Below are 25493 nucleotides of genomic sequence, written 5' to 3'. Positions count from 1 at the left end.
TGAGGAAAAAAAATTTGTGAATAGATAAAGAATAATTATTCTTGAATTTAAATATAAAGTATCTTTATTCTTATTCCATTTCATGATATATGAGAATAAAATTCTGCAGGAGTGACTTTTTCTTTAAACCATTACATTCATATTCAATTTCTATTATATTTCCATCTTATTCCATTCTATATCTTGAATCAGCCAAAACTAAGAAGACAAACGCGTGAGATATTTCTTCCCTATCACTTATAAACTAGAAGTTGCTAATCGAAGTATATATAATTGCAACCTTCTAATTGTAAATAAATCACAATCAACACTACAGTAAAAATACAGAGTCAGTCATTGATAAGAACTAAGAAAGTCCTGCCCTTTATCTCATTTTCTATCATTGTCACTTTATCATATTTCTCAACAAATCAATCACAGCAGAATGTACTGTACATGTTATGCAACTTGATACTTCTCTCTGCTATTTCCCTTTTTGCCTACTTGATGCCTACAGCTTACAGTGCACAAAATTTGGCTGTTCTTCAAATCTTGCAATAGCCATGGCTGTAATATTACTACCTGATGATGTATATGACAAACTACTGTATCATTCTTTATCATGAAGATAATAAATCGATTGAGTTAGTCCTCACCCACATTCCACTGTTAACTATCCCATGATACGTAAGCCATTAGAACAGCCTGAAACGGCCTGTAACTCAGTCTAAGGACCAACATTTGCCTTGGACATCTGCCAGCTGGTTTCTTAGTCCACGCTTTGCTGTATTTTCAAGGAGTCATATATGGTTCCTATGGTTATTGTTCAACTCTATGAGCATAAACTTATATGTAATTTTATTTTTCTCTGTGCCCGCAAAAGCAACTTACGTCTGATTTTTCGTATTTAAAAGTACTCCTTCGATATGATTGTCATGTTACTTCCAGTTAAACCCATTTTTTAGTCCACCTTCAAATCTGATGACATCCACCAAAAATGTTGCGCAAACAGGCCTGTGATCAGAAAACCGAGACTCTTTGCGTATGTAAGACAGTTGCCGTATACCATCGCCATGCCATAGTATTCTATCGCACCTACAATTTTTATAAACTCAGATTGACATATTAACCCTTCTTTAAAGTCAGAAAAAATATGTTCAACTTTATTCGTACCATGCAGGAGTTCTTCTTTTGTTTTTTGATTTCATATTCTCACCAGCGTAAGTGTCCGAGTTGTAGGAGTATTTGTACGTAGGTGCAAAGTATATCTTTCCCTCTTTCCATCCTTTGAATACTCTCCCTGCTTCCCTTTCGATCTTGAGCTGTTGATTTGCTCTATGGTTGTTAATAAATAACAAGGAAAATGGGAAATAAAGTGCAGAGTGCGACGAGCAGTGAAAAATGACTTAGATGAAAGAATTTAGATGACTTCGCTCATAGCAATCACAAAAATGTATCACACGGAGAAAATTACACTATCAAGCTTATGAATGGGCCATTAGAGGATGAGCACTTGTAATATCATGCCACATTTTCTAATATCACACCAAATTTTCATCACAAGACTATAAACTGAGTAATTCTTCTAGTAGCTAAAAAGAATTGCTGTATACAGACTGATCACTTGCTAGTATTGATCTGGAAGTGACATCATTTTCAGCTGTGTTATTAACTTCGAACATTACATTATTTTTCTTTTTTTTGTGCGGGCAAGGGGGAATTGGGTGCATGTATATCATGAACCAATAGGAAAAGATGTACTAGTGCTTCCAACTACAAATGGGGAGAAAATAACAGGTACCCGTCACTTCCATAGGGCATCAAAGCAGCCTCACAAAATATTATATTTCTTAAGAAAGTTCATGGCTAGTAGTAACCTACCTGATCTTTGTCGAGAAGTGCATCCCAGTCATTCTCCTCCAGAAGTTTACGGGTTTCAGAGTAGCTCAAAGCAATTCGATAATTCAAGTCCCCTAGCCATATGACTCGACTAGTACCATTTTTCAGCAAACATGTAGAGAACACAGATTTGGAAAATATTATTTGATTAAGAGATGAACAGAAAACAGGCTTTAAAATTTATTTTTAATGATTTCACAGATGCTCACTCATGATCAAGAATTCTCTCGGGCACCCTACTGTAAGGTGTTCTGCAGATCTTTGGAAATTGAGTGTTCTTAAGTATTTCAATAACGTCTGAGTTCCTTCTAAGCTCATCCCCTTCTTTCTCTCCGGAAGCCAAGTGACTGCAGACAAAGCAAAAACTTGTCTGATGAAAAGACATGCTCACCGAAATACATCCCTGCAACCAAAAAACCAACTTCTTGACCACACATACAGTGCAAAAGAAAGCGAATATAAATCCTTCTGTTTTATCTAGCCCTATGGAAATAAAACTTTAACCATACCTTGTTCCCAAGGCAGCCCAAGATCCCCCGTGTAATTGAGGAGATTCTCAAGTGTGCTACGTGCTGTACAAGCTCCTTCCTTACCCAAATAGTAACAAAAATTCCCACCATCTGCTTACTGGCCACAAGGCTGTATTTCATCTGGTTGGTACTAGAGCTATGAGAAAATCCCGAGAGATCAAAGTCACCTGGGCCATCATCCTCTTCAGAAGAAATGTCACCATCTCTTAAATGTGATTTTTGGCATCGGAAACAGAAATCCTTACTGTACTTCCTCTCCAATTCAGAAGTACTACAATTGCAAGTCTTCATCCTCCTTCCACTCTCTGTCCTGAAATTCTTACTTATTGTTTTAAGGGAAGGCTTTTGGAAGAATAGAGTGCTACTGGTTGGGGCAATGAGTTTAAAACCTCTTGCAGACGCAGACTTAAAGGACGAGTGACTAAAGGAACAAACATTGGGCGGTCTGTTTAGGGACTGGTTGATTAATGCAAGCCATTTTGCTGCAGGTTCATTGTCTTCTACAACCAACACATTTCCGGCATTTAATGGGACAATTTCCTGAAATCTGGTAATCAGAAACAATACAAATGAATTTTAGAACAATCACTAACGAAAACATGAAACCATGTTAAGTTTCAGGACTAATTTGAGAACTAAGCCAAGTCATCTTAGAATATAAAAACATTGGACAACATGTAAGGCACTAGCACCATGTTGCAGCACTTAATTATTATTATTATTCCTTCTAAATCACCAGGTAGGAATGAGCGTGACATGATTACTTCTTTAAGGTATGAGAGAGAGAGAGAGAGAGAGAGAGATGGTCAATACCCCAAAACATAAATATCTGATTGATCATGGACCTGAAGAAAATCATCCAGATTGAGACCGCTGTGAGGAGGTTTCCCTCCTACATTCCATGTAGCTACAAAAACTCTAGAGAGGAAAAATAAAAATTAAAAAGCAAAGTTAGGAGGCAATGATCATCTAAAAAAGCATAAGTAATGTATGATATGGACGCAAAGAAAAGAAAGAGAAATGAAAAACAAATCATCATCAGCTTACCTGAAGGGCTGAGTATCTTGGCCATTTGGCATCGGAGTTCCCAAACCGGATAAAAATGCACTTTCAATCTCTGAATTGGACTGTGCTTCTGCAATCAGGAAAACATTAAAAACAAATTGGAGAAATGCAAAAGGGAGGGGGGGGGGGGGGGAAGAAAACCTAATAAGCAATTTAAGCAAGGAAGACTTTCTTTGAAGATTTCTGTGCACCCAATTCCATGTATTTCTCATATATAAGAAATATAGACTTAAAAAGAGCAAAGAAAAAAATGTGGAAAGACAAGAACATCATTTGCATTGGGCCCAAAACTAAAAGAAAGGGTGTGAGTGGAAAGAATAGCATATGCAATTCTTCCTTCTTTGCACAGATAAGCTATCTGTAAAAACATGAATATATTCCCAATTTTGGGCCAATTGGGCAGGATGCTAAAACCCTTCTCCTCTCCTCACTCTACCCCTTCTCCCTCTTTTCCTAATTCGGCCTTCTTGGTCCCTCCTCTTCTATTTATCTGCACTCATTTGCACTGTATTTTGCCCAAAATATTAAAAACAAAAGCACTTTCATTCGAAGATAAAATAATTCATTCACTTTCCAAGGAAAGACTTTGGAATAGAATTGAATTGACCAAAAGAAATATGCTTAGCCCTTCACAAAGAGCTTCCTTGTTCCTTCCCCACCCACATGGAGAGAGAGAGAGAGAGGACATTTTCTAAGCAAATACATTGCAGAGGTCTTACAGCTCTTACCAGAAGAATCAAAAGAAGCCTTCATCATTTTGCTTCCATTCCTCCCCCTCGTTGCAAAAATTTTCCGAATGACAGACTGAAAGCACCAAACACCAATGAAAAGAGAAATGATAGGCGACTGAATCAAATTGGGACGAGCATAATCATGCTTTGGCTAGAAAAACAATAATGCCCACATTCGAATTTCAGAAACTAAGAAAAGATAATCACTGAAAAAATAGTAGTACTGTTCAGAATAAGAGACAAAAGAAATAATTAAAAGGGACCTTCTTTTTCATGTCTTTATTCGCTGTTGTCATTTCCCAAACTGCAGTCATTTCATAAGGATTGGCCCCAACTGTGAATCGCTGACCTTCAAAACCAAACACAATTGCTTTTAGGATTTATCATCTACGTGAAAACTCCTCAAATTTACAAGCCATGAATCACAAATTCTCTCATCCCATACCAAAAAAATTCTCATTCTCCTCTCATTATATAAACATTCAAAGATAAGCACATTTCTGATAAACAAATCATTAGTTTAGGAAAAATAAAAATGCAGTGGAACCAAAGAAAAGGTCAAGGAAAACCTTCTCAAAATCAGTAACAACCCTAAAATGCTCGCAGAAAAATCAAAACACCCATGTACAGAAAAACAGAGCAGCATTCATGGATGTAAGAATCAAGCGGAATAGTAGCATACCCACATGGGATTTTCTCGAGAAAGTCAACTGCCTCCCACTTTCTACATATAAAATTTTCCCGGAAACGCATAGAAAATCGAGAGGCACCTGAAAAGGAACCCGTATTGATACCGATGTTGTAGAACACACAGATTCATAACCCTGTCTGATGACCAAGATGAACTGTGCGTGTGATATGGAGGTTCCCGAAGGTGTGGGAGATATTTGCGTGCAGAGAAATTAAGAAAACTCAAATGGGTTTTGGCCCGAGAGGACGAATAATCACAAATGTCAATGTGGGCATATGGAATGAATCTTCAAACTTGCATTGAAACTTGCAGTAATGGCAATGGCAGTGGCACTGGCAGTGGCAGTACATGGGAAACGCTGTTCTTACTTCTCCGTCCGTTTCTGATTGTCTGTCTTCAAGAACTCATCCAGGAGTCTGAATATGAACTGAGTGAATTGAATTGAAGGGTTCTTTTCCAGTGGAGTTGGGTTCGTTAATAAGAAGGGAATGAGGATGAGAAGTGCCCCACGTGTGCGCTGCAGCCTGCAAGCTAATCATGCGACGGTGGGGTGCCCCTTATCTAAGCAGGACAGCATTCCAATTTTGGAACGAAAAAGCTCATTATTTCATTTCCACCCCTTCAGAAGAAAAAAAAAAATTAACCTTTTATGTTCAAATTTTGTAAATTTCCCTTTTTTTTCTTTGTGACAGGTTACATAAAATACGGAGAAATTTTCTTTCTTGTCCTTTTTTTTTTTAATATTCATAAAGTTTGAACATGAGATCATTCCGGTTCCTAAATCTTTTAAGTGAAATTGACAATGCTGGGGACAAGTTCTTGTTATTACTTCGAACAAATTGAAAAGGAGAAATACACCTACCACCATTAAATTTTTATAAATAATTTTATACTCTATTTTAATGTTATTTTAGTAAATTTACCCCACTTAAATTTTATTGTCAAACTCAATAGTCAAATTTTACGTACATAATAAGTTAAAAGCATGACTTCAAAGTCACCTTCTAAACACATTTTTTCTCGACTTAATTGACACATATTTTATATTCAAAATATTATATACACAAAATAAAAATTATGTATCAACATCTTAAATAGTTCGACTACAAAATGTACTGAAATTACTTGCCTTTTACTGCTACCAAAAATCACATAATAATTTTATATAAAATATTACGGATGTTAAGTTTGTCAAATTTGACAAAATGAAAGCAAAGATTAAGTGGTAAGATTTTCAACAGACGGATCACAAAGTAGAAAAAATTGAAAGATATGAGGAAAGTCAATGCTTTCATTAGTAATATCATTTATTAAATTACTTAAACTTGCGGACAGAAGATCCAAAATGTTACATGCTAAGAAAGTTGGATCTTAGGAAAAGCAGGGAGAGTCCAAATCAGCTTTGACTTTGGCCCCAACGCCCACGCCTTCACTTCACCTTTCTTATATATTTTAATCAATATATAATAATTATTTTTGTTCAGGGTATTTCAAAATTATTTTTTTCGATGAGAAATTACTTTGAAAAATTATATCATTACTTGAAAAAATATTAGAAAGGAAATTAAACTTTAAGATAAAATAAATAGTAAAATCTCAAATTTGTATGGTGCCGAACTTCATAATTAAGCTTCATAACCGGCCTATTTAAGATGTTAAAACATAATCCACTTAATGCATTATTAAGCAAAATAAAATAAAATAAAATATATTTTAATTCCTAAGGTAGTTGGATAGTTAGACTGTCAAATCTAATAATACGATTTTATATAAAGTATTTTCTATAACAAAAAATTAACCACCCACTTTCTTTAATTTCTCTCCACTATTTTTTTTTTTTTATGATCACTTTGTCATGTTGTATTTAGACCTCTCAAATAAATTGTCGAGATTTTGGGGCGGTTTGAAAAATAATGTGAAGAAATTGTTGCGGTGTAAAAAGTATAATTTGGAAATTATTACGGAGAAATTGTTGTGTTTTTTTTTTTTTTTTTTTTTTGTTTAAGCTATTTGTTTGGTTAAAAAGAATTAAGAAAGCAAATTTTTTTTAAAAAAAAAAAAAGATAGTTTTTACCTAATACTTACCCAATGCTTTGAAGTTCAAATCTTGAATTTAAAATTGTGAAGTTAAAGACCAAAAAATTAAAAAATAAAAAAACAACAACAAGAAAAGTACAATAAAAAATTGTATTAAGTTTCATTCAAAATGCAATGACTCAAATTCATTATTCCAAACATGGCCTTAAGAAATGTTTTTTATTGCAGACTAGTTGTGGGTACGCATGCACATTTATAAAACTTTAAATTTATTTAGAAAAAAACAATTGTAAAGAAAATAATTAGGAGACAAAGAGTATTTAAATTTGTTTAAAAGATTAATTATATGAATTATAAGGATATTTTAGGATAATTATGGGTAGTTATAGGGTTATTTAGGTAGAGTCTTGAAATTCGAATTGTCTTCTATTTTTAGGAGGTTAGATTTTTCTTGTTATATTTATATCATCAATTATTAATTTTTTTGAAAAATAAAAAATATTTATATAGGAGCTAATTTAGCATTTGTGCAAAATGGCATCAAATGAAATTCCCTTTATAATATTAGTAAAGACGGCAAAACGGATCGAAACTCGATGAGTGACCCGTGACCCCATTTAAATCAGGTTTGGATTTAGTAGAAGATTACCCTTTTATGAACGGGTCAACCCAAACTTGACCCGTTTAATAAATAGGTGTGGGTTCAGGTTGGGTACCCGCAAGTGACTCATTTAATTATATATATATATATATATTACATTAAATAAATATTAATTAAAGAGATGTACTATTTTCTATATTTTTTTATTAAGATATTAATAAATAAAATAAAAGAGTATTGTTTTTTTAAAACAAATGTCACTTTATATGAATGTTTTAAAAAATTAAAAATAAATAAATTATATTTTTAAACGGGTTCTTAACGGGAACCCGTTTAATAAACGGGTTATTAAATAGGCGGATTTGAATTTATACATTAGTCATCCATTAGTAAATGGGTCAACCTGAACCCGTTTAACCCCTACCGATTTATGATTCGTCCAAACTCGACCCACTAACCCGTTTTGCCACTCCTAAATATTAGAGATGATGTTAATAGGAATAGTCTAATAATTTTATTGTTCCAATCAAATAATATGAATTTTCGTTCATTATTGTGTTCTAGGAAAAAATTAGTGGCACCCTATTATCTTTTAATATGGGAGAAAAAAATACTAAGGTTAAATTTTTTTTTATTATTTTTCATGTTTAATTATTCAAAAAATTATTAAAAAAATCGTATCTTGTTTTTTAGCTTTCTAAGATCCATATCAGAAGATAGAAAGTTACGAGTTTCTTGCACCAAACGTTTTTTTTTTCTCATTTTTTATGTTTAATTATTCAAAAAATTATAAAAATTTTATCTTATTTTTCAGCTTTCTAAGATTAATATCAAAAGATAGAAAATTACGAGTTTCTTGTGCGAAATTTTTTTTTTCATTTTTTATTTCTTGATTTCAAATTGATTGTAAGAAAGGTAACTTATTTTTTACTTAAGGTAATGTTTCGGATCATGAATTTTAGGGTTTGGATTTGAATTTGTGTGAATATGAAAGAAGCTCAGGTAGCATTTGGAAGCCTAGTTTTCGGATCTTAAATTCAGATTTATGTGAATTTAAATAAATTTTAATTCAACTTTATACTGTACTTTATCCAAATTCAACGCCTTTCCAAACATAGAGCCAATATGATTTTACAATATTTTGCTATGATCTACACAAACCCAAAACCATTATCTAAATTTCATGCCCCATTTCCAAACATAGAGCAAAAAATCAGAAAATTTAAAAATAGTAAAAACATGTTCACCGACTATTTTATATAAATTCAAAAAATTAAAAAACAAGGTACATTGTTTAATTATTTGAAAAAATAAAATGAAAAATAAAACTTCTTCCACAAGCAAATAGTCTTAGAAACTTTTTATTATTTTTACTTTTTATACAAATTTTATGTAGCAATATTAAAACTTTTGGTAACTTTTTAAATTATTTGACAATTTAAAAATAAAAAAAAAATTTATGTACAAATAAAAATTATTTGTCCTAACTTTTCGTGATGATATTTAATGAAAAGATGCAACTAATAATTTCAAGTCTCTATCAAGGTTTGGTGAAAAATAAGAATAAAAAACACACTCGAGCCCTTGAGGTGTCAAGGATCTATTCTATGAAGTTTCTTGAGATTTATCAAAAAAAAAAGGAACAACGTCCATACTATACATGTTATATTTGGCTATTTAAATTTTAAAACAGACATGTTATTGTTTTGTGAATTTGTTAGTAAAGTATTTATTATAAATGATAGTTCAAAGCATAAAAAATAAATTATAAATGCAAGTTTTTTTACTTTATCTTATTTTACCTCAAGAGTCAATTACTATTAAATGATCTTTAAATAAATTACTTAAAATATATATCTTTCATATTGTCAACTAATCGTATGTATCTTGTGATGCATCAATTTGTTAATTCTTAATTATTATGTTTGACCCATCATTAATAATATTGTTTTCTTTCTAAAATAGTCCAATAAATATGTATTTTAAATTGTGTTGATCATTATAAAAATATTATATATTTAATTGTAAAAAAAATAATTAATTCTTACAATTTTATTTATTTTTTAATTCAAAATTACCATAATTAGTATTGGTTTTGGAGGCTAGATGATTATATATATATATATATATATATATATATATATATATATGCATGTGTGAATATTTCCTTTATAAAAGAGTCTAATAAATATGTTTCTTAAATTGTATAGACCATTATAGTAAATATATTGTTTATTTAATTGTATTAAGAATTGATTAATTAATGTAATTTTATTTATTTTTTAATTCAAATCTACCATAATTTAGTATTGGTTTTTGGAGGCCAAATGCTTATACACACACACACTAGTAAATACCTATGTTATGTACAGATTTATAAAAATATATTTTAAAATTAAAATATGCTTATATAATATGAAGTATAAAATTTAATGCAACTTTTAAATTTTGAATTTTCAAAAATAATAATGAAATAACATTGATAATATTTGTTTAAGGGTCCTATTAATAAAAATATTTAAGAATAATTATTTTTATTTATAATTAAATAAATTATTCTTAGACATTATTAAATTAGTTTATTTTATCATTGATAGCGATTACAAAAATAGTACTTCAAATATTATTATGAAATAAAAAAATTAAGTTATGAGATTATAAGGAAATTCTAAATACTAATAAATTTATTTATGCGATGGTGTTAAGATATTAATTATTTGTTGTATTATGTGACTCATATAGTGAATTGGATACATATACAAGGAGAGGACATAGTAGAAAATCAAAGTGCTGAGGAGCAGTAGGAAAATTGTCGACAGATTGACTCTGACTGTCAATGGTCTAGTACCCAATTTCAGACAAATTACATTATGTTTGAAACTATCAATGGTTTGGCCCAATCCGTCAACAGTTTGGCTCGAGAACCCAATGTAGATTTTTGAAATTTGAAAGAGGGATGTTAAATTGGTTGGGGTTTGGAGGGAAAGCCTCCGAGAACTTTAAATATACATTGTTCTTGGTGTATTTGTAATGTTGCTAGTTTTGTAAGTGTCTTTGATACTAGATAGTAAAATTCTTTGTCTTCGTCCACGAAATTTGACGTTGGCAAGTTTAATGGAATCGGGAACTTTGGTATGTGATAGAGAAGGCTGAAGGATTTGTTTATGCAGCAAGGGATGGCGAAAGCCTTGTATGGTGTTCAACCAGAAAGCATGGATGAGGCAAATTGGAAGGAATTGGAGGCAAAGACTGTAGCTGCAATCAGATTGTGTTTAGTCGATGACGTGTCGTATCACGTCATGAAAGAGGATTCTCGTGCGACTATTTGGCAAAAACTTGAAAGCCGGTACATGTCTAAGTCTCTTATGAATAAACTTTTTCTTAAGAAAAAGTTATATTGGCTTAAGATGGTGGAAGGTTCGGATTTGAACCAACACATCAACGCATTCAATCAAATCATAAGTGATTTAATGCTGGTTGATGTGAAATTCGAGGAAGATGACAAGGCGGTGATGCTATTAAATTCCCTGCTAGCATCTTGCATATATAAGAACTTGGTTAAGACTCTTACATGGGGTAAAGAGACCCTAAATTTGGAAGAGGTAACAAGCACGTTGCTAGGCTTTCATCAGAGAAAAAAAGGCAGCAATGAAATTTCGCACGATAAAGGGCTTGTGGTGAAAGGTAACCATGAACGTGGAAGAAGAAAATTTAGAAATGGATCGAGTCATAATAAGTCCCTATCTCATTCTAAGAAGAAAAAGGATATCCAGTATTTTAAGTGCAGTAAACTAGACACGTGGACATAGGCTGGATACCTGAATACCTTCAATTCGGAGTAGTCTACTACATTTCCCGTCCCAACCTCTTCCGTCACTTTAATCGCTAGTGATGCCCTAGGTGATGGGTTAACTAGAAAACAAGTCATACTAACAGCCTCAACCCAGAAATTCTTCAGTAACCCTGCATTCAATCTGAGACACCGAGCCCTATTAGCAAGAGTCCGGTTCATCCGTTCTGTCACACCATTTTTCTGAGGTGTCCGACAAACTGTAAAATGTCTCTTGATGCCCCGATCTGCACAAAACTCCTTAAACCGAGAATTAGCGTACTCGGTCCCATTATCCGACCTTAAATATTTGATTCTCCTCCCTGTCAAGTTTTCCACTTCAACCTTCCAAATCTTAAACTTGGAAAATGTATTATATTTGTGACGCATGAAGTAAACCCAAACCTTCCATGAGTAATCATCAATGAAACTTACATAGTATACTTGTCCACCCTTTGATGCAACTCTAACTAGGCCCCAAACATCTGAATGTACATAGTTAAGAATTTCTTTTCTCTTGTGAGTAGCTGAACTAAAATTTTGCCCTGTTCTGTTTTCTAAGAACACAAAATCTGTAGAATTCCAACTGACATGATTTTAAACCTTTCAACAATTTTCTCCTGTGTAGTTCTTTCATGTCATGTTCTCCCATATGCCCAAGACACATGCCACAAGACGGTCTCATCTAATTCAACATCCACGGCTTTAACTCCACCTACAACGGTAGTTCCCTGCAACGTGTAAATATTCCCATCCAACTTCTGCCCTTTCATCATAGTCAGATTACCTTTCCATACCATCAAGACTCCACCTTTGGACTTGTAATTAAAGTCATTTCAATCCAAAGTGTCAAGAGATATCAAACTCTTTCTCAACTCAGGTATATGTCTTAAATTACACAATGTTCTTACAACACCATCAAACATTTTTATCTTTTCATTTCTTATGCCAACGATCTTGCAAGAAGCATTATTACCCATAAGAACTGTTCTAGAATTTACTAACTTGTAAGTGCTGAATCACTCCTTGTTTTGAGTCATGTGATAAGAACATGTCGAGTCAAGTATCTAAGAGTCCATTAGATTTTTCAACTCCACTAAAACTGATAGATCATCACCATCTTCTAAATCCTCTTCTTGAACAACATTCATAGATTTAGAAATCCCCTCATGCTTATTAGCATTTTCCTTCTTCCAATCCGGACACTCCGGTTTTATACTCCCCTTTTTACCACATTTATAACATTGGATTTCCTTCTTCTTCTTGGATTGATTCCCAGATTTATGATTAGACTCATTTTTAAACTTTCCTTTGCCTTGCTCATTACAACCCTTTACCACAAGTCCTTCCCCTTCATCACATATTTTCAAACTTTGATGAAAATTTAACAAAGCAATTGTTACCTCTTCCAAATCAAGTGTTTCTTTTCCCCACGTAAGAGTGGTCACAAGATTTTCTTAGGTATGAGTCAAGGGCAAAGAATTTAACAGCATCAAAGCCTTATCATCCTCATCAAACTTCACATCAACTCTCATAAGATCACTTATGATTTGGTTAAACGCATTGATGTGTTGATCTAGACTAGATCCTTCTACCATCTTAAGCCAATATAAACGCTGCTTAGGAAAAAGTTTATTATTGAGGGATTTAGACATGTACCAACTTTCTAACTTTCGCCATATAGCCGTTGGAGAATCCTCCTCCATCACCCGATAAAGAACTTCATCGGCCAAACACAAGCATATTTTCAACGCTGCCTTTGCTTTCAAATCTAACCATGTTGCCTCATCCATTCCTTCCGGTTGAGTATCAAGCAAAGCCTTAGTCATTCCTTGTTGCACAAGAATATCTTTCACTCTCCTATGCCATAAACTAAAGTTTTCGGTTCCATCGAATTTAACAATGTTAAATCTTGTAGAAGACGATCCTAATGCCATAACAATAATCGCTCTGATACTAATTTGCTGTGATATGGATCGTATTATGAAGATACATAGTAGAATAAACAACAACAAGTGAATATAAATAACACACACAACCAGAACAAGATGAACACAAAAATTTATGTGGTTCTGCTAAGCCTACATCCATGGAAGCAATGGCATACAAATTTCACTAAGGAAATCAAAATGTACACAATACACTTCAATAATGATCACTCTCTCTCTCTCTCTCTCTCTCTCTCTCTCTCTCTCTCTCTCTCTCTCTCTCTCTCTCTCTCTCTCAAAATATGCCCAAATGACATATATAGAGTTTCTTCGGAGGTTTCCCCCCATTTTCCCAACCACCCAACGTTCAAAAATTCAAAATTCAGAAAAATTGCCATAGCCCAGGCGCCTCTCGTCGACGAACACAGAGCCTCGTCAACGAGTCCTACTGTGCTACCCCTTCATGTTTTTCCTCCTTCCTTCTTTTCTTATCAAAACAGAAGTATAAGAACCACAAATAATAATAACATAGTTTAGCTCTAAAGATCTAAATCAATCAGTTTTGTTCCAAAGATCTAAACAAATATGTTTTGTAATTGAAACGACCTGCTATTTAACTAGGGTTTTTTTTTATATACTATAACATTTATAATGCTCTAATACCAAACTGAATTAAACACAACCATCAACCTAAGCAGCGAGAAGCGGAAATCAAATGAACATAACCATGTGTAATTACATACAATACCAAAGTGCTAAAAGGTTTCTCAAAATATACATATATGACTACTTCCCAAAGGTACCCTCAACTGGGCTAGGGCTATACAAAAATACTCCCAAAAATACTCACTTTATTATTAGGGTAATACTGAGGCCCCTCTATTTGCGAGCCTGGTCTGCTCGCCTACCTGGATCACCAGAAAAATGTTAAAGCAATGGGATGAGTCAACGCTCAGTAAGACGAAATATGTTATTGCTAGTGTGTGGCAAATGAGTTACAATACTATGAAAATCTGTTACTATATAATCATGTATAATTGAATCTGTAAATACAATACAAGTAATATAACCACCATCTTTTCCACGTTGCTTAACATATTTGTACTTTAGGTTTCTACTCAAAATAATTCAATTATGTATATAAGTATATTTTTTGTCTCTGTAAATATGTATATAAATAATAATAATAATAATAATAATAATAATAATAATAACTAAAAACTTCCCTGTGGATAATTGTGTATCATGATTTAACCCCTCATGACAGGGTTGTGCGGCCCGTAAGCGGGATCTTTCCTGGCTGGCCAACCAGGAATAAATCACTATACTCCATCAGTCTGATCAGCCCTCCTCAACCCATATCTGATGGGGAGCATGTCCACTCGTGGGCTCTATGTGATCGACCTTTATACCACATATTATCTTAATAGGTGGTTGCACTCTATATATTATATGTAGCAATGGTACCGTGCTTTGTAAACTGTATGGTCCAACAGTGTCTGATACTATATAATACATCTCTATATACAACTATCTATTTTACCATGATTCTGTAATAACAGTATGAACCATGACGCTGTGATAAACTGTATCTGTATCGACCGTGTTTCTGTAATTAACTGTAAAACTGTATGTCATGGTACTGTAAACTGTATCTGTATCAACTATATAATCATGGTATTTTATAATTACTATAAAATATATTCACTGTCTGTATACTCTATAAAACATATCTCTGAAAAATACTATAAAACATGTCTCTGTACTATATCTATATTCTCAAGTCACACAGTAATTTAAAACATATTATACATAATGGATAAACTGTAAAATTGTATTAAACTCCTGCTGTGAATAATAATCTGGTATAAATATATATACTATACTGAAAATCATACTGAATTTGCCTAGCATAGCATATTTCCCTTACCTAATTTCTACTAAAATCTCCCTACTGTAACAGGTCCTACACCCGCAAGTTTCTCCACTCAACATCTTGAAAACTATATATATTTCAGAACAAAACGTCATTATTTCTACTTCTACTACATTTCTTACAACTACTAGAAACCCAAATTTTGCTTGAAAGATCTTACCCTGAATTTGGGATGAAATCCAACTTCGTCCCACCGACGATCCGCCCCAAAAGACTTGAAGAGAACTCTGCTAGGAGCGTCGTGGTGGCCTCAGATCGTCGATCCGGCGACTGACGGGGCCGAAATCGAAAAGAGAAGAGGGAGAGGTCGTATGAGAGAGAAAGGAGAGGATTTCGATGAGATTTCTACGCAGGAAAATGATTTTAGCACTATTTATACTGCGGGATTCGTCAACGTGCCACATCACCTTGTCGACGAGTCCTGTAGAAAGTTCGTAGACGAACCCGCACCCTCGTCAACAAATTTTAGACTTCCAAAAATCCTCTCTTGGTATTTTCTCATCGACGAGACAGGACCTTGTTGATAAGATCCTAAAGAACCCTCGTTGACGAAACCTCTGTGTTCGTCGACGAGGCCTAGGAAATTTGTTGAAATTATCACCTCTAAAATGCAATGTCGTCGACGAAGTCAGCTACCTCGTTCTGTTACTGTTTCCATTTTCCTCCTTCTTTAATAGTTAAATATCATTATTCTTCGGGTTGTTACATTCTCCCCTCCTTATAAAATTTCGTCCTCAAAATTTACTATTCATATAGCTCATCATCCATTAAGGACAAAACAGTCTACTTATTTTATTACCTGACCTCACTTATGGCGAAGGAATACCGTGGTTACATGGGTAGTTCTGGGAGATTATAAGTATAAAAGAAAATTCCCCCAAAACCAAAATACTACCTATCATATACTCTAAATTACATTTACATTGTACAAAACAAAACTATCACTACTTTAATTACAAATCACTGCTGTATTTACTGAACAAATGGGGATATTTCTGTCTGATCTCATCTTCGAGCTCCCACGAGGCTTCTTCAATCGTGTGATTCCTCCACAGGACTTTTACTAGTGGTATCTTTTTATTGCACAATTCCTATTCTTTTCTATCAAGGATTTGTACTGGAGCTTTCTCATATGCTAGATCCCCGCTGAGTTCCAATTCTGCATAACTAATGATATAGGAAGGATCTGGAACGTATTTCCTTAACATTGAAACATGAAACACGTCGTGAATCCTGAATAAATATGGTGGTAAAGCTAGCTGATAAGCCATTGACCCAATTCTCTCGAGTATCTCAAATGAGCCAATGAACCTAGGGCTCAACTTACCCTTCTTCCCAAACCTCATAATTGTAACGACCCCGACCCGCCATGTGGGCCCGGAGTGCTACTTTAGTGACGTCAATGTACCTGATACCTTATTCATCAAATATAAAACACACATACGCAGCGAAAATAAAATATAAAGTCCTCAAATTACATTACCAGAGTTCTAACTATCTTTATTCACAAATATATCCATTTTCACATAATTACATCCCATAAAACTAAACAAAAATAAAATCTCTATCTACACACTACCTACATAAATTTACACCTTTAGCTCGGCTCTTCTAGCCCGCTAGACCTAATCTCTAGGGTTTCCTGAAAAGACAGTTTGTAAAGTAGGGGTGAGGCATAGCTCAGTAAGGGAAAGACTAAATTAATGTCAATGTGTGGCCAACATGCATTTAGTGTACAGAAAATAACCAGTTTACTAAATAGATAAACACATTTATAAAAACATTCTTAATTTACACTCACACACACAATTAGCCAAGGATAGGGAAGATTACCCACCCATACAAGTAGCTTCCCTCTGCTCTAGTACCATTACTGCTACCAAGGCACTCACTTTTCTCAGTAAGCCCTCAAAGTTATCTTATTAATGAACCGTATTCACATAAATTAACAGATATGCATATAAGATACTCCCTGTGACAAACATGTCATTTACATTCCCATCGAACGGGTTATGCGGCCCGAAAGCTGGACTAAGCCTGGGTGATCAACCTAAACAAAGTTAAAAACAACATCCTCTGCAAACACATCTGCAGGCATCCACAGCAAAGCTGCAGGTCCGACGCCCTTACTTCAACCTCACGCAGGCAGTCGATTGGACCCTCTACACTTCTATCCAGACAGTGTGGGTGCACATGGTCTAACTAGCAACGGTACCATGCTCATAATACACTAGTCCCCAGGGTTCCTAAAGCATATCATGCAATTTAGATAATAGAATTCACCATTTAAAATGTTAATTCACATATATTTCCTGTTATTCCAAAAACCTGGCCCCCCAACCACAAAACACAATCTAGCACATAGCTATCAATTAAAACTCAGCCTTCGGCCGTCAAATAATAATCCTAACCCTTAGCCAATCAAACAATACCCGACCACCAGCCATTAATTCAAACACCTGCATTTCATAAACAGTTCCAGTATTTTCACAAGCATTTCCAGTATTTCTCAACCAATTTAGTATTTCACAGACAATTCAGTATTTCAAAATCCCAAATCAAGATATACAATAATCCATACAAATTAAATCATCTGCCACACGATTTTCCACATTTTAACAAATCCATATAAACAAACAAGTTTTCCACTGTTCATTTTATTCAAAAATATTATACCATATATCCTAAGTTTGTAAAATCCATTTTGAACGGTTGGTTTCCAAAATATCCTTTAAATTTCAAAATGAATAAATAAATAAATAAATAAGTATATTTATATAAACATAACAATTTAATTGATTCAAATTTCATAAAATTGGTGTCTTAATTTAATCCACTTACCTGATTCCTAAAAAAAAAAAAAAAAAGAACTCGATAACACCCTGACCTACACCCCAGGTATTCAAAAACTCCTGAAATCTTGAAATTCAAATTTCACCATATTATCCGTCATAATTCCTAGAGTAACTTTCCCTAAAATTTCCCTAAATTCTGAATACCCTAAATAGGTCAATAAAAGTCTAAATTATCAAACTTACCCCCGATTTAATATTAGTACCCCGGAACTCCAATTTGAAAACCCGCTCTGACTAGATTGTAGAGAATCTCCCCACGAGTCTCCTGACAATTTCCCTTCGTTAATGGGGCTTATAGTTTAAAAGAAATTGAGTTAAGTTTGAGATTTGACCTTACCCCAGGAGATATGCCTACGTCGCTCCTACGACATATCCACTCCAGTAGAAATGTTGGTGGCGGCTAGCAGAGCCCAACTGTATTTTTGGATTTTTGATCGGTCAAATAATGGAGATTGAGGAGAGTGGGAGAGAAGAGACTAAGAACGGAGGAAAGAAAAAAAAAATGCCTCAATAGTTTCCTTCCGCCTGAAGGATCCTAAGATCCTTCAGGATGTATTTTATATATATATATATATATATATATATATATATATATATATATATATATATGTCATTATAATATTATATTATATTATTTAATTAATAATTATTATTTAATTAATTAATTAATTTTAAAAAAATTAAATTTTTATTTTAATTTAATTTTAATTTTTTAATAATACATTTTTTATTATTTTATTATTTTATTATTTTTTATATTTTTTTTCTTTTTTTTTTACTATCACTACAATGATTCCCTTCAACGGTGCTATTTTCATAAATACGTGATCACCCACTTTAAATTCTAGTTCCCGGCGGCGATTATCTACTTACCTTTTATGCCGACTTTGTGCTGTATTGATTCTATCTCAAATGAGTCGAACTTTATCATACGCCTGCTGTACTATTTCTGACCCCACAACTCGCCTCTCACCCAGCTCACTCTAGTATAAAGAGGAACAGCACTTCCTACCATAAAGTGCTTCATAAGAAGTCATGCCTATACTAGCCTAATAGTTGTTATTGTATGCAAATTCCATCAATGGCACATGTAACAACCCGAGAAAAAATTAAATTAAAAAATAAAATAAAATAAAAAGTAATTAATTAATTGGTTAAACACTATAAAATTAATGTATTAAATAAACAAATAAAAAAATATAGTATAAAAAAAAGTAATTATTAATTAATTAATGAATTAATTAAATATTATTAAATTAATTAAATAAATAAAGGAATAGTAAAAAAAAAAAAAGGAATAAAGATATATATATATATAACTTAAGTTAAAGTAAGTAAGTATAAAAAAAAAAAAAAGATAAGAAGAAGAAGAAGTCTGCAGAAAACAAAATTCTGCGCCAGCCTCTCTCTGCATCTCTCTGTACTCTCTCCTGCGCCTCTCCACTCCTCCGTCTCTGCCTCTCCCTCTCCCCTTATTTCTTGACGAATACTCAACCGATCGGAAAACGGAAGGTGCCGTTGGGTTCCTAGCTCCGCCACCGACAATTCCACTGGAGCAGATTTATCGTGGGAACGGCTTAAGCACTATTCCTGGGGAAAGGTAATTTTTTCCTAATTTCTCAATTTCTGGTTAAATCTACTGTTGAATCGATGATCAAGCACCACCATAGGGTCCTAATAGTTGTTGTCGTCATTTTGACGTAGGTAATTTTTTAATTGGAGTTTTCTAGGCCTTACTCCAAAGCGAGAGTGGGATTTGGAAATTTTGACAATTTTGCTAAATTTAAGTGTATATTTATTTATTTAGGAATTATAGGCCTAGGAAATATTTAAATAATATTTTATTCAAGAATAATTTATTGGAGTTAGGAATTTTTTTATTCAGGGTCCGGGTGAGCGCCGCAGGTATTTTTCGGAGTCCCTGTTGGCGTAGTTCAAGAAATCAGGTAAGGGGAAAAATACATATTAAATCAGAATTTCTATGAATTTAATGAAAAAATAAATTGTGTTATATGTACGTGTATATGTTTTGGAATGGGTAAAATGCCAACTGTTTAAATTATATTTTTTTTCGAATTTAGGGTTGTTTATTAGATATGTATATGCGAAAATGAACTTATGAAAGTGAAAAAATATTTTCAGAATATTTATGTAAGGCATGAAAGGCATTTTTAGTATATAAATATTAAATGTTGGTTGGCTTATTTTACAGGCAATATATGAATTTTACTGTTAAATTGTGTGGCATGAGAATCTATGCAAATACATGTTAAATGTATGAGATGCAGGCTAAGTAAGTAAAACAGTGAAAATAAAATATGATATGGACAATGTTGCCTGTGTATGTTAAATGCAACCATGTAAATATAAGACAGCTGAAAGAGAGCCATGTTAGCAGATCTAGCACACTTCTGTGTAGACTAACTGATGACAGTTAAAAGGAGCTGTGTTAGCAGATTTAGCACGTTTCTATGTAAACTAACTGATGATGGCTAAAGACCAACTGTAGTACGAAGTAATGAAATGAAATGTTATGCAATGAAATGACTAATAAAATGGCAATGAAATGAAATGACAAAGGCAAATGATGTAAATGGGAAAAAGTCACTTAAAGTGAAACGAAATGTAAAGTTAAGTTATGAACAGGAATGAATGTGCATGAATGTATAATAACATAACAGAATGATGTATTATGATATTAGAAGTACGTATGTACGTAGAACATGTTACGATTGGGCGAGGCATACCTTTCTCCTGAGGGCTTGCTGAGTAAGGCGAGTGCACTAGTAGCTACAGATGTGGCAGTAGCCACATAACGTACTAGGGCAGAGGGAACCTACTTTTATGGGCGGGTAGAATTCCCTATCCTTAGGGCCTTTGCCGATAAACTATTGTTGAATGCGTGAGTACGAGATTAATTTATCACTTAAGGGCTTACTGAGTAAGGTGAGTGCCCTGGTATGCTTAAATTGTGACCTTCAGGTTGCCAAATATATCATAGCAGAGGGGTGCTACTTGTATGGGCGGGTAATCACCCCTATCCTCGGGAAATCTCGTGGGTTAAACATTCGCATGTGTTTGTTTAGGATCAGAAAATGACTTTCAGTATTATATTAATGATTTGCAAAAATTATAAAATGATATGTATAATCTCATGATGGCCACACGCTGAGTTTAATATATTATTTCTTCCCTTACTGAGATGTGTCTCACCCAAATATGAATTCATTTTTTTTAGGATTTCTCAGGATCGAGCTTTGAGAGCTCGAGATTTTATAACATTTTTGGAAGATATAAGAAAAAGGGTATATTTTTATGTTAATTCTGATATGTATATTTTATGTTTTATATCTTTATGTTTTAACTCAGTTATGAAAGGATAGTTGTGAAACATACTGGTATTAGTGGATAATGTTTTGGGAGACATGTATATATTTGAATACTGGAGAATGATTAATTTATTATGGTTGGTAGTTAGAATTAGTAAACTCTGGTATTATGTTATATGGAGATTATGGTTATGTTTTCCGCTGCATATATTATGAGTTATGAATCATCAGGATATTATCAGGTATAACGCGCCGGACCCGGGTTTAAAGGGTCGGGGCGTTACAGCACATACTAAGTCCAGCTACCCCCAAAATCCAAAACACACGCTCGCAACATATCCTCGAGTACCTGAATAGTTTTCTCTGTCTGATTGTCAGTCTAAGGATGGAAAGTTGTGCTGAATGCTAGCTGAGTCCCTAGTGCCTCCTGTAAACTCTTCCAGAACCGCGATGTGAAACTTGGATCACGGTATGAGACTATGGATACTAGCACTCCATGGGGTTGAGCAATCTCTTGTATGTAAATCTCTGCTAACCTGTTCATAAGATAGCTAACCTTAATGGGCAGAAAGTGCGCTGTCTTCGTCAACCTATCAACAATTACCCAGATGGCATTCTGACCATGCAGCGCCGGCGGTAGCCCAGTAACAAAATCTATGGATACGTGGTCCCACTTCCACTCAGGAATGAAAAGTGACTGCAACTGTTCTGCCGACCTCTGGTACTCTGCTTTAACCTGCTGGCACGTTAAACACTGCCGCACAAATTCTGCTATTTCCCTCTTCATGTCACTCCACCAGAAATACTCCCGCAGATCCCTATACATTTTCCTACTACCAGGATGAATAGTGTATAGAGATTTGTGTGTCTCCTCTAAAATCGTCCTCCTGATACTGTCATCTGCAGGCACACATAATCTGGTGCAAAATCTCAGAACCCCGTCGTCAGAAATATTGAATTCTTCCCCTTGACCATCCTGTATTCTGGCTATTACTTCTATTAATTCTGGATCATTCCCCTAAGCAGCTTTAATCCTTTCATATAGTGTAGGTTGTACAACCAAACTGACAATAAATTCCTGAGGGTCATCTACTACTAATTCCACGTCGAGTCTTTCCAAGTCCATCTGAATTAGGTGTTGAACTACTGCAACTAGCTATGTTGTATTTTCTGATTTACGGCTCAGTGCATCAGCTACCACATTTGCTTTACCTGGGTAGTAACTGATGGTACATTAGTAATCCTTGATGAGTTATAACCATCTCGTCTGGCGTATATTCAAATTTTTCTGTGTGAAGATGTACTTTAGGCTCTTGTGATCATAAAACATTTCACATTTCTCACCATATAAGTAATGTCTCCAGATCTTTAGTACATGTACAACCGCAGCTAATTTCAGATCATGAGTAGGGTAGTTCTTTTCATTTTCTTTCAACTGCCTGGACGCATACGCCACCACCCTACCATGCTGCATCAGTACACACCCAAGCCCTTTCAAAGACATGTTGTTGGGAGTCTCAGCCCGAAGTATATAGTCTAAAAGGGGGTGAATAGACTCTTTTTGCAGAATACGTATTTTTCTACAAAATAAAAACTCTTGGCAAGATACAAGAAATTATATCGTAATATAAATATAAATCATGCACAAGATATAAATAAAGAGTTTAAGGGAGAGAAAGAACAACACCGGTATTTTTACGTGATTCGGCACCAAGCCTACGTCCACGCCTTAGCACCAAGCCAAGGATTCCACAATCCACTAAAGATACTCCTTCACCGGTGGAGAAGCCTTACAACTCGAGAACAAATCCCTACACTTGGGAACAAACCCCTACCGCGCTCACCAAGAGCCTTCGCTTCAGTTCACAAAGAACCTTACAACAATGGTTCACAAAGAACCTTACAAGAGATTGGAAATACAATTTAATGCTTCTTAAATGAGCCAATATGAAACACAACCAAATCCTCACTCTATTCTCTCAAGGAATGAATCTTACAAGATTAGTGAGCAAGAGAGGATTGAGCACTTGTGAAGAATAACTAAAATGCAAAGTGCAAAGTGCTTAGATTTTAGATAAAATGATATTTTTCACAAATATGATCAACAATGCTCAAAACCATATTAATACAAGTCTAAAAACTTGTATTTATAGCCTAAGAACCTTAGGAGCCATTAACTAGCAGTTGGGGGGAAGAAAAAATATTTTATTTGGCAAACTAGCCGTTTTCCGCCCGTTGGAGCGCTTCTGCCTGTTGAATTCGTCGACGAAATTCTCTGAATTTTGTCGAAGAGATCCCTGAATCAGAAAAATTCACCAAAATTAAAGTTGTGAAATTTTGTCTTAGCTTTCCAGGAACACTAAGATCGTCCCATTTGGACTTTTTTAGAAAAATTTATGCATAAAATACCGTAAAGTGTTTAGGACTCAAGACTGCACTACGACAGTAACGATTACTTTGTTTTTCCTTGTCAAAAAGTATTTTAATGACTCAAAACATTCTTGGACAAAATTATATGAAATATATTTAAGTCTAATAAAGATTAAAACTTGTTCAAATGAGTTTACTTTTGAATATAAGATATTTTAATTAATAAAACACATTTGAAAACCCATTTTGATATCTTATATGCTTAGTATGTCCTTTTGTAAAAATATTTGACTTTCTTTGAACCTTTAGGACATTAAACTTGTTTAATACAATCGGGACTAAGTATAAAAATGTTCTTAAAATTAGAATGTTAAAAACTTGTCCCTTTGAAAACATAGTTGAGTTTTAGGATTCATTTGACAAACTCTTATTTTAACTTAGAAAGCCATGAAAGGTGAGTTTGTGTTTATGTCTTTAGTGCAATCCTATAAACTCAAGTGTCCTAGTATGCTTATGCAATGGCTCAACTCTTACTCAGAAAATCATGCAAGACACACACCGCAAGAGTTATAATACGCACTCACTCACACAACCCTTATTACAATTAATTTATACACAATAAAAACTCGGGGATGTGCTTTGGTGCTTATGAGTCAGTGTCCTTCCGATCTTTTCTATTTAATGTCTACTAGGTCCGATCTTTGCTTCTGATTTGGTACCTCTGTGTATCTGACACTATGTACCTATACTAGATAAGATCTGCAAGGATGGAAAATACTAGAAACAACAACTAGGTTAATATCATCAAAACATATAAGCCAAGATAGTGTAGCTGACAGGGCTAACATTCTCCCCCTTTTTGATGATGTCTAACCTATTAAGAATCTACTTAATCTTTGCATTTGTGTTTGTTCTTACTAAGGCTTATTGTGCAAATATAATCCTACTTAGAACCACTAATGGGTTGTTACCATCAAAACAAGACAATTAAGTTTACGTAGCCTCTAAGGCTAACACATGTCACTATAAATCACATAACCATCTCCTCCTGATAGAATCGTTAGTAATCGTTAGTACTGGTGCAGTGACGAGCCACTGCTTTAATTCCTGAAAACTCTAGTCGCATTCTTCATCCCACACAAATCTGGCATTCTTCTTGGTCAAACGTGTGAGAGGTCCTGACAAATCCGAAAACCCCTCAACAAACCAATGGTAATAACCTTTCAGTCCCAAAAAACTTCTGACTTCTTGCACGTTCATTTGCCTGGTCCAATTCACTATCACATCGATCTTGGTGGGATCCACAACTATACCATCTCCTGAGATCACGTGGCCTAAAAATGCAACCTTCTCAAGCCAGAACTCACACTTGCTAAACTTGGCATAGAGCTTCTCTTCCCTGAGGGTTTGCAGTACCCGTCTCAAATGTATCTCATGATCATCAAAATTCCTCGAGTACACCAGTATATCATCAATAAAAACCACCACAAACTAGTCCAGATACTGGTGAAACACTCTATTCATTAAACCCATAAACACAGTTGGGGCATTCGTCAAACCAAACGGCATAACGAGGAATTCATAGTGCTCATACCTGGTCCTGAAAGTTGTCTTTGCAACATCCTCTGCTTTTACCCTCACCTAATGATAACCTGATCTGAGGTCGATCATGGAATATACCCGTGTCCCCTGGAGCTGATCAAACAAATCATC

The 25493-nt window shown here is 34.2% G+C and overlaps 1 protein-coding gene across 2 annotated transcripts; it reads right to left on the bottom strand.

The window, feature by feature from the left end:
- Positions 1-336: 336 nt before the first annotated feature.
- On the bottom strand, positions 337-5428 carry LOC131166438 (type I inositol polyphosphate 5-phosphatase 10). 2 transcript variants are annotated; one of them, XM_058125003.1, is made up of 11 exons: positions 4887-5428; positions 4468-4553; positions 4202-4277; positions 3456-3543; positions 3222-3326; positions 2388-2955; positions 2088-2281; positions 1861-1969; positions 1153-1301; positions 871-1074; positions 337-763 (listed from the first exon to the last, which is right to left on the bottom strand). In XM_058125003.1, exons 2-10 carry the CDS (start codon positions 4516-4518, stop codon positions 918-920), a joined length of 1497 nt encoding a protein of 498 aa, XP_057980986.1. In that variant the 5' UTR covers positions 4519-4553; positions 4887-5428; the 3' UTR covers positions 337-763; positions 871-917. The 2 variants fall into 2 exon arrangements, with proteins under 2 accessions (XP_057980986.1, XP_057980985.1); XM_058125002.1 differs by having other exon boundaries at positions 337-1074.
- Between the last annotated feature and the right edge of the window lie 20065 nt (positions 5429-25493).

This window comes from Malania oleifera, chromosome 10, assembly GCF_029873635.1.
Source record: "Malania oleifera isolate guangnan ecotype guangnan chromosome 10, ASM2987363v1, whole genome shotgun sequence".
Classification (NCBI taxonomy): Eukaryota; Viridiplantae; Streptophyta; class Magnoliopsida; order Santalales; family Ximeniaceae; genus Malania; species Malania oleifera.
The sequence above is the reverse complement of the archived record's forward strand: the minus strand, read 5'-3'. Positions and strand labels throughout refer to the sequence as shown.

Excerpts from the sequence above, each read along its gene's own strand:
- LOC131166438 (XM_058125002.1), bottom strand. The coding sequence starts at position 4,518 with ATGACTGCAGTTTGGGAAATGACAACAGCGAATAAAGACATGAAAAAG. Across the intron at positions 2,282-2,387 it reads TGGGCTGCCTTGGGAACAAG|GGATGTATTTCGGTGAGCAT; the intron begins GTATGGTTAAAG and ends TTTTGGTTGCAG. Across the intron at positions 1,302-1,860 it reads CACTTCTCGACAAAGATCAG|CTCAAGATCGAAAGGGAAGC; the intron begins GTAGGTTACTAC and ends GCAAATCAACAG.